The following is a 14,839-nucleotide window of genomic DNA, read 5'->3' as shown; positions in this document are numbered from 1 at the left end:
TCATCTTTTTCGCCAGCACTTGACTAATACTAGCACTTACCCTTTCTTGTCTATCCTATTCTTGAAAAAAAAAAGAAAAAAAAACATAGCTACGGGGTCTGTGCTAGACTAATTGAGACTTGTCATGGCACTTGTATACTGTTGTTGTTCTCTCATTGGTCTGATTGCTTCTATTGTTCTCATTTGTAAGTCGCTTTGGATAAAAGCATCTGCTAAATGATTAAATGTAAATGTAAATGTAAATGTCTTCACAAAAGTTGTGGAGGCAGATGTTGTTCCCTCAGAGAGCAGGTTGTTTGCACCCTCAACTATTTGAGGTGGCCTTTTATCGATTGGCTTATACTAGCACATTCTCGGGATCAGTTGTGCGAGCACAGGGACCTAGTGCTCCGGCACCTCAGCCTGTTGGGTCTTTGGGTCAACTGAGAAAAGAGCAAACTCTCCCCAACACAGAGGATCTCTTTTCTCGGTATGGAGTTGGATTCGGTCAAACAGACAGTGCTGACCTGGTTGAATTCATTCAAGGGCAGGATGGTGGTCCCACTGAAACTATTTCAGAGGCTCCTGGGGCATATGACAGCTGCTAGAGCTATTGTATATGAGACTGCTCCCGAGGTGGGCGTGGAAGCACGACACTCACCAGGTCCAAGTCACACTGGCCTGTTCCTTAGGGGGCCAGAAGGTTAAATCCTCCCCGGCCCCCCCCAAACCATCTTGGCACATGTCTCTAGTGCAGCAGGGCCCATTTGAGCCTTTTGCTCAGTCAAGAAACCAGAAAGTTTCTTTCATTGAAAACTCTGCTCCTGCTTGCACTGGCTTCCATCAAGATGGTAAGGGACCTGCATGCATTTTCGGTCGACGATTCATGCCAAGAGTTTGGGCCGGCTGACTCCTAGGTAATCCTGAGGCCCCGGCCCGACTATGTGCCCAAGGTTCCCACTTCTCCCTTCAGGGATCAGGTGGTGAACCTGTAAGCACTGCCCCCGGAAGAGGCAGACTCAGCCCTATCTTTGCTCTGTCCTGTCCGAGCCCTGAGATGCTACGTAGACCTGACACAAAGCTTTAGGACCTCAGACTAACAATTTGTCTGTTTTGGAGGCTGGGAGAAGGGGAAGGCCGTCTCTAAGCAGAGGATGGCCCACTGGATTGTGGATGCCATCACCCTGGCTTATCAGGCACAGGGTGTGCCCTGCCCATTCCGCTTGCAAGCTCACTCTACTAAGAGTGTTGCATCCTCCTGGGCACTGACTCGTGGCACCTCGCTGACAGATATTTGTAGAGCTGCGGGCTGGGCAAAACGTTCGCTAGATTCTATAGCCTTCATGTGGAGCCGGTATCCTCCTAGGTTCTCACCTCAAACGGGTAGTGGCACTGAGAGGTCCCTGTTAGTGTTGGTTTGCTAAAACTACTCCAGAGTGTCCATACTGTAGACCCTGTTGAGCTCCTCCATCCCCTCGGCAGCCAGACACGGTGGAACGTCCGGCGCCAGGCCCTCACTTGCTGAATCCTTGAGAACCGGTAGAGGGCTGGTTTCCGTATGTTCCACGTCGCCATGTCGTGCTTTACCACCGCTGAGCGGCTGGGTCACCGGCTCGGCTCATCAGCGAAAACCTGGTATGCATTGCACTTGCTGCCTCTTTATGCTCATGCTGTGATCAGCTGCAGATGGATGCAATAATTGCATGCCAATGTGCATTGGCTCGTTTAGTTAACACTCGAAATAGATTGGTCTCTCAAAGCGAGAATGCAGAGTCACTTTTTTCCAATGAGCCTATGTTGCATTTATGTCTATAGGGCAATAGTCCAATATGAGTGGTTCAGAGAAGTTTAACATTCCAGGTTTATACAAAACTCTCAGTATTAGCAAGAGTAATAGTGATGCTTACTAATTACTAATAATGATGAATGGATTTTATTCATTAAAGTATTATTATTAATGATGGTTATATTTCATATCCATTTACCCCTTCACTTGCTCTCTTTTTAGGTTTGGGTAATATCAAAGGCAATCCAGGAGAGACAGCCGGAAACAAACTGGATTGTGTTATGCAACCACAGTTATTTATAAACCAGTGTCTAGCAGACAGATGCAGACGTGTGCAACACTCTCTCACACACACAACAGCATAAGGATCATCACCAGTCTTGTTATTTCCAGTGCTGAAAACAAAAGCATGTTTGGCTATCACCCTAGAAACGTTGATAGCTGCAACTGCATTATGATTCAGAATTGCAATAAGAGCCTCTACTGCATATGAATGGAAAGTAATTGTTCTAGCAAGATGATTATTTTGATTATCAGGCCAGCATTGTCAAGTAAACCTAGGCTAACGTTTGTGCTACAGCAAAAACAATCTACACTTGCAAATATTTTAAAAAGTAAAAATGACACATGCACATACAATTAACTTTAATTAATTTCAAAACTGAAAATTAAATTTAACGAAAATTTTAAATAAAAGTTCAAAACATTCATCAGTTCAGAAGAAAAATAATGAAAGTTAATAAATAATTAAAACATTTTAAAAATGTATATTTTAAGGTTAATTCTATGTGCATTTATGAGGGAAAGTATAAATTTTAAGTGTTGTAACATTGCAAAATTTTTGTTTGCGTTTATCATCATCATTTTTTTTTTGCTCTTCCTAGTTCATTTAAAATGGTCTTGAAATGTGACAGACAATAAATGTACAAATTAAGGTTTTCAATTAATATTAGCTAATTAAATTCACATTGAAAAAAATAAAAAATTAAAAAAATTAAAAATTAAAGTTTATGTTACTCTGCTTATACATTTCCAAAAATGTTTCATGTCAACTACCCAACTGCTTTTCAAACTAATCCTTTACTTCAACGTAATACAGTGCTGTATTTCTTGAGAATGTGGTTGATTTATGGAGAGCATTCAGCGTGCATTTTTATCCTTCAGTACAGAGAAAAGAAAAGTTCATAAGCACTGGTATCCCATCAGCACCGGCTCTTATCTTCCCCTCACATATGAAGGTGGCTGGAGCATTTATGTGTGTGTGTGTAACAGAGTCTGGAGTCTCACCTGAATGCCTCTATCAGTCTCTCCACTTTCTGCGCTTCGCCTTGCACACGGATATGAGCCTGAAACTTCCTCAGAGCCTCATCCAACTCCATCCCCGAGAAATCCATCTCATCCACCACACAGCTATCAAAAAGAAGGAACAGACAGAAAATGAGAGAGGGAGAGAGAGTGTGTAGGAAAAGCAAGGTATTAAGCAGACACATAAGATGAAAGCTTACATGGCTGGTTCTATGGTCAGTGGATATTTGAGGTTTAGCCCAGACCTTTGTGGAACTGTTTGGGGGCATCCTTTGATGATGATATTTTTTTTATTATATCACTACTGTATTACTACTGCTGTATTACTACTGTATTACTACTGTAATACCAATTTAAAATTCGGCTAAGTAAATTAATACTTTTATCCATCAAGCATTCATTAAATTGATCCATGCTTGATTGATAAAATTGATTAAAAAGATGATCAAATATGACATTGATGACATGTATTAAGATTACTGTCAAATAAATGCTGTATTTTACCTTTATGCATATTATTTTGCATCATGTTTACATAAAATACTGAGCAGCACAACTGTTTTCAATATAGATGATAATAACCATTATTAATAATTGTGAACCAATAGGAGTAATAGGAGTAATGGCTTCCAAAAAAATCAGATATTTTATTATTATTATTGTTGTTGTTGTTATGTAGTTTGTGGAGAAAAAAAAAAAGTATTTATTGACATTTCACTTAAAAGGTCCCATTAACTTCACTCTCAGAATTAGAATTTGTAAATTATTTAAATGTCTTTTTTTTTCTGTAAAAGTACAACTATCCAATACTTAAAATATCTAATAATTATAATATCTGTATGGATCAAATTTGTTTGCAAATAGCTTTTTCAAATCACTAGGGGGTTGTCATTAGGACGGAAGGCTCTGCATTAATTAAATGCTATGTTTGCTTTTACTTTGCAGCAGAATAAATTACAATATGCATGAGATTTTATATCGGATAGTCACACATGTGGCTTTTATTAATAATAATAATGACACATGAAATCAAAAGCCACTGGTAGTGCCCAAGACTTTTGTGAAGTGAATCTTAACATCACCACAAATACTGTACAGATAGAGTTATGGGATGTCAATAGACTTCTGGAGACATCAATCACAGATGATTTCAACCCACAACCAGGCTCAGAGTAATCACATCTCAGCTAACAATAGCAATGAACTCCCACTTACATGAACAACCTTAAGGTTTATTTCAAATGAATGCACCAAACTGCCTTTATAAGGGGTAATTCAAACAAAAATTATGCAATTTATTTCCGTGCCATTGTTTCAGTCTTCAGTGTCACATGATCCTTCAGAAATTGTTCTAATATGTTGATTTGGTAATATATGCTAATATTTTTTATATCTTCATGACTCCAAACTATAGATTTTCATATAGCATATAAACTTTTACAATATCACTTTCACAAAAATAGCTGGTAATTTAGCACATGAGTTAGTATGGACTACTTTTTGTGGTGCTCTTTGGATACTGGTGATTTCTTTACCATGCAGGTTTGAAATTACATAAATGATGGCAGAATTTACATTTGTTTGGGGAGGGGGGGGTGAAACTATTCCTATAATGTCAAACAAAGTTCACAGCCCAAGAAGTCCAACTGAAGCTTCACTCCATATAGACAGATTCAGAACCACGGACATGTTTATTTCGATAAAATATATGTGGTCTGTATGGAGGCGATAAATAATTGATAATTATTTTTACTTCCACCAATGTTTGCATGTTTATTATGCTAAGCTGCCAGCTTAGCATAACGGCTGTCGATTTGTACATAGAGCAGGTGCAGAGAGAGTAAGACATCTCCACAGGGAAATACATATCCAAGAACAGTGAGACAATCTGTTCCTCTCTCCCTTTTGGTAAAGTTGCTGAAGAATATCCTTTCAGTATGAAAATCAGACTGTTTAAAGCTGAATAACTGAATGAACATTAGTGTGCAGTTTATACACACACAGATAACATAAAAACATGCAAGAATAAATGCACACGCCATTATTTGCCTTGAAATGTACATGTATTTCTACTAGAGTCTATAATTTACATATCTTTCATATGAATGGGAGCATGATTATAGAATGCACATGTAGAGAAAGTCACTTAGTAGTCACTATAAAAGCATACAATGCATATAATGCTTGCTTGCATATTGGTTTCTTATTATTGTTAGAATGCTTCATTTTACAATCTTTTGATCAATTAAATGTGATGTTCCTAAATAAAAGTAAATAAAGTGTTCAGGTCTCACTTGAGAGAGTGTTGTTGCTTTAGCAGAACCAAGAGTTTAGAAAAATCTTTAAAAAAATACTAACTAGAAAAACACTGGAATATCTTTTTTAAAAGCCTGCTCGCAGTGATGGACGTGCTTTGTATACTAAGGACTTCACTAAACTTTAACTCTAATTTGAGCTTTTCCCGTGTGTCTGGAAGCACTGGGTGCTCATCTGTCAAACTGGTTACATTATCAACAGAAGAATCTAGTGTTTCTGCATCAAAAGCAGAACACTCCTTAAGCTCATTTTCAAAAAGACAAGCATACAGATTCTTACTTTCAGGACAAAAACTAAAACAGTGCATTTTTGCCAATGTCCCCATTTTTTATTTTATTTATTTTTTTCTCCTCAGCAAGAAACTTCAGAACGGTCAAAACGTACTCAGATACCGCACTGCAGACAAATGAATGTAGAGTGTGCACAGACATATTGTACAAAAAATATAAAAATAAAAACATCCATTTCCATTTCCCAAACTGATGCACTATGTAGAATCCTGGGGGCTACATCAGCATCTCAGGCCAATAAAAGTAGAAAAACGCCCTGGATGGATGGACAATCCATTGCAGGGCTAACAAACATTCATTCAAACCTCTAAGCAATTTTTTATATCTCCACTTCATGTATCCTGTATGTCCTTCAATACCTGAAATGGATGTGTTTGGTTTACGGGATACATTCAAAATGTGTACTATTAGGGGTACTCCAAGATCAAGGTTGGGAACATTGGTCAAATAGATCAAGGAACAACCTCTCAAACGTCTTCATCAAATGAGAAACTGATTTACAGTCTTTAGGGTGCTATGCTGCCTTTTCTTTGGTACAATAACTGCAAAGTCTTGCAGTGTTTATGGATCATCAGGCTTGAGGAAAGAGAAAAGAAGTAGTAAACATCTCCAAAAAGCTGGTTTGCACATTTTCTGAGCTCCCTGTGGCTGATTACAAAAGACTCTGGAGCCATGCCTGTAGAATACACTTATTATGGAGACAATACAGTTGGAGCAATCTTGGGTTAAATGTCTTGCTCAAGGGTACTAAGAGAATACTATAGATCATGGCCAGGTCCTTATGAGCTTAATCCTGAGCTTTAGTCACTGTGCCAAACCAACTAATGTGAATACACCCAGTAGACCTATTCAGGTTTCCCAGTAGCACATTACCTCCTGTGTATTATTCTGCTGAAGATTACTGTACATCACCGCTTGTTCCTAAGGATGTATTACGGTCTAGGCTAATGGGATCAGTTCCTGAAGAGCTTCTGAATGCCAGGGGCCTATAGTTGATCTGTAGTCTGGTCTTTGATAGTTAGGGGATATTTTATTTTGTAATTGCACTGCCTTGATTAAATGACCTTAAATGCTTTCAGCAATTTCCAGAAAATCCATTTGTTCAACACCTTCAGTCACTTTTTTGGCATTTAGCAGGTGAGGAGATTTGTGCATGGTAGACAAAGTAGAAGTAAACGAGTCTGGTAAATTTATACTCTATGCATCATGACCATATGGCTGGTACAGTGTTTTTTTTTTTTTTTTTTTTTTTTTTTTCTTCTCGCAAGCTCACTAATGTGCAATTAATTAACTTTGTGAATCTTCATTTTTGACTGCTACAAGTATAGATGCGTATAATTTCAGTTTTGAGTGTCGATAAGGATGTCAGGATGTGACACGATTGATCACCCAGTCAACACCCTCAATCGTTACAAAAATTTTAGATGTTTATCAAACCATTTGACATGTTGACATCTTTGACAAACGACTTTTGATGTTGCGCAGTCTGCCGTGGTTTCTAACCAAAAATCTCACGGGGGTCATTTTGTATAATCTGACAAGAAACAATAATATTTTTTTTCTGTACTCCTGCTAGTGCTTCTTTTGGGACATGTTATATGAAATCTGTCAACTTGTCTGGTATATTTCTGCAAACTAACTTTTTAGAAAGTATGCACGATTACAATGTAAGTATTACTATCTGAAAGCCCACTTTTACTATCAACCTTATATCGCCGCTATGTTTCAACAGTTCTGTAAGTTTTGATTCGTTAAATATATCGGGTGCATATATGTCAGTGTGTCAGTGTGTCAGGTGTATAAACAAAGGATGCTAGGCAATAGTTTTTGCTTATAACAGGAGAGAAATGCTTCCACTTCTTTCCATCCATAGCTGTTGCAGTAGGCAGTTATATGCTAAGGCAAACTCATAATCAAGAGAATAGTTCTCTTTATCTTTTTACTTGAGTATTTCCCCTATCTCCAATATCTTGAATTGAGAAAGGAAATGTTTGCAATGAACTAACGTTCAAGTTGATTTCATGTTGAAGCTTACAGTCCCCGCTTCCCTCTGCTACATTAATTCCAGTCTGTATCTCATGCAAAGATTTTTTGTAAGGCTTCAGATGACTTGGTAAATGGCACATTAGTCGTATAGGATACTTTGATTATTAATGGTACTATATATTTTATTATTATTATTTTATTTTTGTATGTAATTTCTTGAGCTTGACAGCCCCAATATTTTAGGCGACACTTTTTTGTGTCCTTGTCAGAGTGTAATAATACATTTAAGTACTGAGAAATATCAATTAACTACATGTACTTACTGTAGAGTTAGGGTTTGGCTTAGGGCTACTTGCATGTAATTATGCATAACTTATTGTTATTAGAATAGCAATTATATGTAATGTGTAACAAGGTCACCTTAAAATAAAGTGTTACCATATTTTATGTGCAATTACAGTGTAATTACAGTGTACTTAAGACAAGAATGTACTATGCAATATAAGGTGATGCAAGCTGGAAGCTATTATTATTATTATTATTTTTTCATTCTAGCATCATTCAGGTTTTGTATAGCTCATTTGGTAGAGCATCACATTACATGACAATATGCAATCATGTGATCATGGGTTTGATCCCAGAGAACGTGTGTGCTCATAAAATGTATATGCACTCTAAATCACGATTTCTGTAAGGGTATAGGGGCGGGGTTAGGTGTGGTCATTCGTACCTAGTAAAATATGTACAAATTGTGTGAGATCGGGTTGGGTCATGTAAAAAGTCCACAAACTGAATTTAAATACAGTCATACGTCATTTCAATACGACAGATGCAACACGACATTGTCATTATTTTTACGCCCGCTAGAGGGCACTAAACTTTAAACGACCTATAGGGAGGACAGTCTGTAATAGAATGAGTTTCCATGCCTAGCTTTGCATGACTTTGTCAAGGACCTACGGCATCTAACATTGCGTGGGCAATATTGCTTCTTTCGCTCTGGAGAAAGGTGCATGCAAGCTTGGAGTGTTTGCTCTGTTATAATTTGGGGATACTGGGAATAAATGCTCTGCTTGTGCAAATAAGAAACAAGCCACTAAAGAACAAAGCATGTCTTCTGGAAAACAGCATAAACTGATAGACAGGTTGCCTTCTGAGCCAGCAGACCCAAAGAAGGAATCTAGTTTGATGGTTTAATCGGTGCTTTTTTAAAACATTTTTTTTTTCTTTCTTTCCTCTTTATGTGTGTACCAAAGCAAATTTAATAGGAATGGCATTTGTTTTAATATGCAAAGGCTTGACTTGACTTGAGGGAAATAAAAATATTAGTGTCCATTTATTATATCGGCATGAAATATTCATAATATTCTGTTTTTGGCTACAGCAGAAAGTCTTTAATTTGTTGTGTTGCTTGTTATAGCTCACGTCTTAAAGCAGCAGAAGTGCAGTCTTTACATAAAATGAGCTGTACAGTTTCTTTTTATGCCTAAATGTTTGGTTTAAACATGCTTATTAATGAAATATTAATGATTTCCAGCCAAGGGCAATGTGTTGTATACGTTTTCTTGTTAGTACTGTTATTAATATTCCCAAATCACCATTTTTTTAAGTAAATGTAAAGCTCTGTGGTGAATGAAATTAGTAAATACCACATGCTTTGTTTTATGCCAATATTAGTTAGTAAAGCAGAAAAGTTTGATTTTAGACTTTATCAATTCGAGAAAAGTGTTTGTTGTGCATGAAAGTGATGAAAAATTGGAGAATAATAATTTGAAGTTATAATTAGCCTGAATCTAGTCAAATTTTGCCTATTGCAGCTTCCTGGAGCTGATAAATGAATTGTCAGATGAAACAACGAGAAAGGCTGTTGGGGAATTAGGGAGATTTTCCCCTGACTTGAAGAAGTTTGTTGAATTTATATTGAATGCGCATATATAATACCAATTAGACGAGAAGCAAAAACTGTCAAGGTAAATTGCTAGCCTAGAAGAGGTCATTTAAAAGTGCCAAGTTAAATATGGCTTTTTTTTCTGCTCTGCTGTTTTTGCACATCACTGTATTATTATTTTTTTTTTCTAACATCCTGTTTTACTAAGTATATGTCCTGGAGTCCTTATATGCAAATAGGGATTAATAGAATATATTATATTTAAGGAAATTTATTAAAAATAACAGGTTTGTGGTGAGAGAGTATGCTTTTTCAGCTATTGAAACAAGTTATATCAAATGCATTTGTGGTAATACTTATATATATGAGTATGTATTTTTTCTCTCTGTATGTTGGGAAGAACAGAAAAAAAAAAAAAAAATACAAGCACTAGGGATTGATGGATTACCACAGCATTATAAAGCCTTCTGGGGAGTATTTGAAAGACCTTTCCAGGGTTCTACAGGAAAATAATAAAGCTCCCAAATGCTCCACAATCTTTCAGGGAGGAGTTCTTTCTTTACTTTCAAAGACTGGAGACCTTTGCATACTTTTGGTGCATCCAAAAATGTAGCATTCTTGACTTCTTGTATTCCATTTAATATTATGCTCTAGTCTTTTTAGTCATATAATGGTCAATGTTATTTTAGTATTATTTATATATAAATAGTACTTATTAAAATAAACATACAAATTTGAATAAACTTTTATTTTTTTATACTTTAATTTTTATTTAAGTTTAAGTTTTAGTCAGTTTGTTATGTGCTTTCGTCGTTCATTCATTTATTATTTTGTCTCTGAAGATTCTCTGAAGTACACATAGGGCCTTATATAAGTGTGGATGCATTTACACATTTAAAGAGATAGTTTACCCTAGAATGAAAATTCTGTCATCATTTACTCACCCTGAAGCTGTTCCAAACCTGTGTGAGTTGATTTCTTCTGTTGAACATAAAGGAAGATATCTTGAAGAATGTGGGTAGATGTTGGTGAGTAAAAGATCACAGAATTTTCCAGTCTAGAAGATGCATCACTTCAAAAACCTCATATGTACTGCACTGTATACACACACACACACACACTGACTCTGCTAAGAGGTCTCAAGAGTGTATCATTTCCAAGTGCAAAGCTCTGCAGTTAGACTGCGGGAGCTCAGCAGCCAAGGGAGATCTCATTAAAAGATGCCATGACTCTCCAAATCCACAGAGAATAAAACAAACAAAAATGCTACCATATGAAAGTGTAAATATTCTCTCTTTTATGATATTGTTCTCTTTTTCACACACAGTTACAGATTCTCGTTGCTCTTTTTTTTAGCTATGGATACTAAGAGGCATTTTCATATACTCACTCTAACACATCTCTGTTAAACGGCTTCTTGCTGTTGCCAAGAAACTCGCCGATCATCTGTCGGCTCAGCCCCTTCCTCTGGAGCAGGAAGTGTGCCACACCTATAGGCGTATCCGGAATGAACCCACGAGAGATGAGAAACTGGAGGCCTTTGTCTGGATTTCTGTTTGATGCACAGAGAAAGAGATAAACTGTCAACACAGTACATAACTACAGTATTGAATAGGCATTAACTTACAATATGAATATTTTAATATTACAACAGGATTTGTATTTTAATTGCATTGGATTGTACCAGAAAAAAAGTAAAAAATCTAGCAGATGTTTGCGATTCTGTTTGGTGGCAAAGTTTAAAAAAATAACTACTTGTCAAATGAACTGCAAAAATAGCACATCAATAGCATTTTTATGTCAAAGACACAATAATTTGATTTAAAAGAGAAAGATTATAAGCATATTGGTCTAGTCACTGCACAAAGCTATTGTATGACTTCACAAGGTGGGCAAAATAGTGCATCAGTTATAATTTTATGATGCTCAATGGTATTTTTTTTTTTTTTTTTTTTTTGTCATTTTGGAGCTTGACAGGACTAATACTTATTATACAACAACGATATTCTTTTCAAAAAATTATGTGTTCCAAAGGAAAAAATAAATACATAAATAAAGATGATAAATATTTATGTATTAATTTATTTTAATTGAACTAAATCTTTACTTTTTTTTATTATTATTATTGGATTTAAAGATGTAAAATATACATGACACTTGAAAAAAAAAATGCTTTGTGTCTCTTGTTAAAGGGGTTTCAATCTCATACAGTCCCTCAGACACTTTCTCATTCCACAGAAGCCAAGTGGGCATTAATAACCGCAATTTTTTCTATTCAGTGGCTTATCAATAACCAGAATGTCAACGCTTTCCTGCCTTCAGACAATAAAAGTGACAACGGGGGACAGAAAGAAGCTTCTCGGCTGTACTTTATAGAGTTGCTTTATTCCTTCAGTCAGCATTCTCATCGCTAAGTCTTTGCCCTGGGAGTAAAAAAGTACATGGATTTATAGAGGGTCCACTAAACTTTCATTCATCCACATGCTGAGAGAACCGTCTATTTCTGGTTTGCCTGACTGCGTTCTACAAGCTCCCTATTTCACTCTATCTTCCCTATTCATTACAATGATTTACTCCTCATAATAAATGTACAACCCCTGCCGACACTGTCTAGCTTTATTGAGGGGAACATAATGTAGATAATGCAGATACAATAAAAGGCATGTCACTATGTTTTATTTTAAAGGAATTGAAATGATATGCAATAGTGTGATATGTGGTTCTGAATAGGTTGTGCTGTTTTTATTTGGTCTATTTATCATGACGGAAAACAGTGTAACGATGGGCTCATTCTTAAACAAGTTAAATGGCCATTAAACATCTTTAATGTGCACCTGTTTTTTTTTTGTTTTGTTTTTTTGAAAATGGTTGTAATTCTAGCAGAAAACTATTGTACAAATGCTGCTAATTGGATTAAATTCGACACATGTAATTTCATTTTAGAAAGTTTAGCTCCTTCCATTTACAGAAAATGTCCTGTATGTGTTTAAAACCCAGAATGATTTTTTCTTTCTTTCTTTCTTTCTTTCTTTCTTTCTTTCTTTCTTTCTTTCTTTCTTTCTTTCTTTCTTTCTTTCTTTCTTTCTAATAAGCAAGAGCTTATTTAATGTCACTTTAATTTGCAATTGCATTGCGTTGATTGACTTGACCTCTGTTATATGGCGCTATTCATATTAATATTCATCGCTTTTACTTTTTGCTTCTAGCAGGTGAAGAAACTTTTCTCATGGGTGGCAGAAGTCAGAGGGAAGTGTAGTGCTGAATTAGGACAAAATTAATTTTCGGTAAGCACAGCGAATCTTAAAACTGCTGCAAATGGGTGATAGGATAATGAAGAGCACATCTGAGAAGGTTGTGTGGAGGTTGATGTTACCTGTGTCAGAAAAAGTGTGCATTATCCCTAAAATGTTTGCCTAATTTAAACTTGTTTGTTTGTCTCGGGCTAAAGCCACTTGATATCAACAGTTTTTTTTTTTTTTCTTTTTCTACATGGAAGCTTTGCGTTTAGTGAGCTAATACAATATTTGAACTCAAAAGCTAAACATCTGCTCATCAGATCTTCAAAGATGAAAATCCATAATGAATGGTAAACATTTCAGCATTTAATGTGTGGAATTTATCCAAATCCGGTGGCACTTTATTTTAAGGTGTCCTTGTTACACATTATTATAATAAAAAAATTATGCATAATTACATGTAAGTAACCCTAAGACAAACCCTAACCATATAGTAAGTACATGTAGTTAATTAATATTACTCACTACTTAAATGTATAGTCATAAAAAGTCATAAAAAGTCATTTCAACCATATGTTATTATTACCGATGACACTATTTATAATAAATGCACAACAAGGTACAGTAGATGTAATTTTGCAATAGAAGATAGTGATTTATAGAATAAATGTAAATAGAAACAAATTTAATCTTGTTCACATTAAGTGAAAATAGTGATAAATGCAATTCACCTAAAATACTGTTTCTTAGAAGTACTGTAATATGCTATTTGAACTAAGGGTAAACTGTCTGAGCAAAGATGGCTTGGGGCAAAAATAGCCTTTGGCAACAAGCTTGTCTGTTTGCACTTAGTGTGAAAAGACACCGCCATTAAATAAACCATTGAAGGTGTGAACAGTTTTAAGGGATTGTATTTTCTAAAAGTACACAGGGCCAAAAGTGCTTCCAGTTGAAGAAATACCTATCTTCACATCCAGATAGACAGAAAGAGCTTTTGCGACAAGTATAGCTACATAAAGTTCACCTGACACTCAATTAACATCTGTGCTCTGATTCTATTCTGACTTTGTAAGAAAAAAGGGGGCAGATGAACTGCAGGTATAAGCCCTGCATAAAACATGACACCTGCATGACAGACAGAGCACAGCTTTTTGAAGACACCTTACGATCATGACCAGTCTCCTATATATACACATTAACAGAATCTAACATCTATGTTGAATCCCACAAACATTTTCCTTGCTTTCTTTTTTCCTCTCGCCTGCTGTTTTCCTCTCTTTTGGGGGAAAAGAAACATTCCCATTCTGTTCACTAGGCAGGTGAAAACTCAATTTAGAGCGTTATACTCCCTCCGCTTACCAACCATCCTTTGTTCACACATCAGTGTCCTCTATATGTCCTTTACATGCTCTTTCCAATATATACACGCTTATAGAGACCCCATAATCTTCCTCCTTTCGTAATTATCTGTTTAGGAAAAGCACATTCCAGTCCCCAAATCTCTCTGTTAATCCAAACTCAGATTTCAGTATCTTGTCACACACACACACACACACACACACACACACACACACACACACACACACACACACACACACACACACACCTGCTTTAGATTCAGTCTGAGCTGTCACAGGTATTAAGGCTACCCTGCAGAAAATGAACTGCTGGAACTAATGACAACCCCTCTCTCTTTTCACTCACTCTCTTGGAGCAAAACCTCCATTTGATTAAAAATTGGCTTATCCTTATCTGTTGGGGTGTTTGAGGCGATGAAGTCTGGGTAAGGGAGAGACTGGTTTATTTTTATTTTGCTTTATTTGATAATGTTAAAAGTAGGGCTGTCGATTAATTAGCAGATTTAATCAAATTAATTGAAACAACTGCAAGTTTAATCAAATAAATTACGGATATCTGTATTTGATGAGAAAAGCCTCCAAATGAAGATAAATCAAAGAAAAACCAGCCGATCTCACGGCAATTCGTACATATTTTACGAGGTGGCTAACTCGTATAAATTTGTACGACCTCACTCGTACAAATTCAAATGATT

The 14,839-nt window shown here is 36.2% G+C and overlaps 1 protein-coding gene across 3 annotated transcripts in view; it reads right to left on the bottom strand.

The window, feature by feature from the left end:
• Positions 1-14,839, bottom strand: part of LOC109095692 (IQ motif and SEC7 domain-containing protein 3-like) — a 125,576-nt gene that overhangs the window by 36,410 nt on the left and 74,327 nt on the right. For all 3 annotated transcript variants that reach the window (XM_042722323.1, XM_042722324.1, XM_042722325.1), the window contains exons 5-6: positions 10,941-11,102; positions 3,053-3,175 (exon numbers count right to left, since the gene is read on the bottom strand). In XM_042722323.1, coding sequence (XP_042578257.1) covers positions 3,053-3,175; positions 10,941-11,102 — 285 coding nt within the window. The remainder of the gene's footprint in view (positions 1-3,052; positions 3,176-10,940; positions 11,103-14,839) is intronic.

The sequence above is a fragment of the Cyprinus carpio genome, chromosome B4 (assembly GCF_018340385.1).
Source record: "Cyprinus carpio isolate SPL01 chromosome B4, ASM1834038v1, whole genome shotgun sequence".
Lineage (NCBI taxonomy): Eukaryota > Metazoa > Chordata > Actinopteri > Cypriniformes > Cyprinidae > Cyprinus > Cyprinus carpio.
Note: the sequence above shows the minus strand (reverse complement) of the source record. Positions and strands in the feature narration are given on the sequence as shown.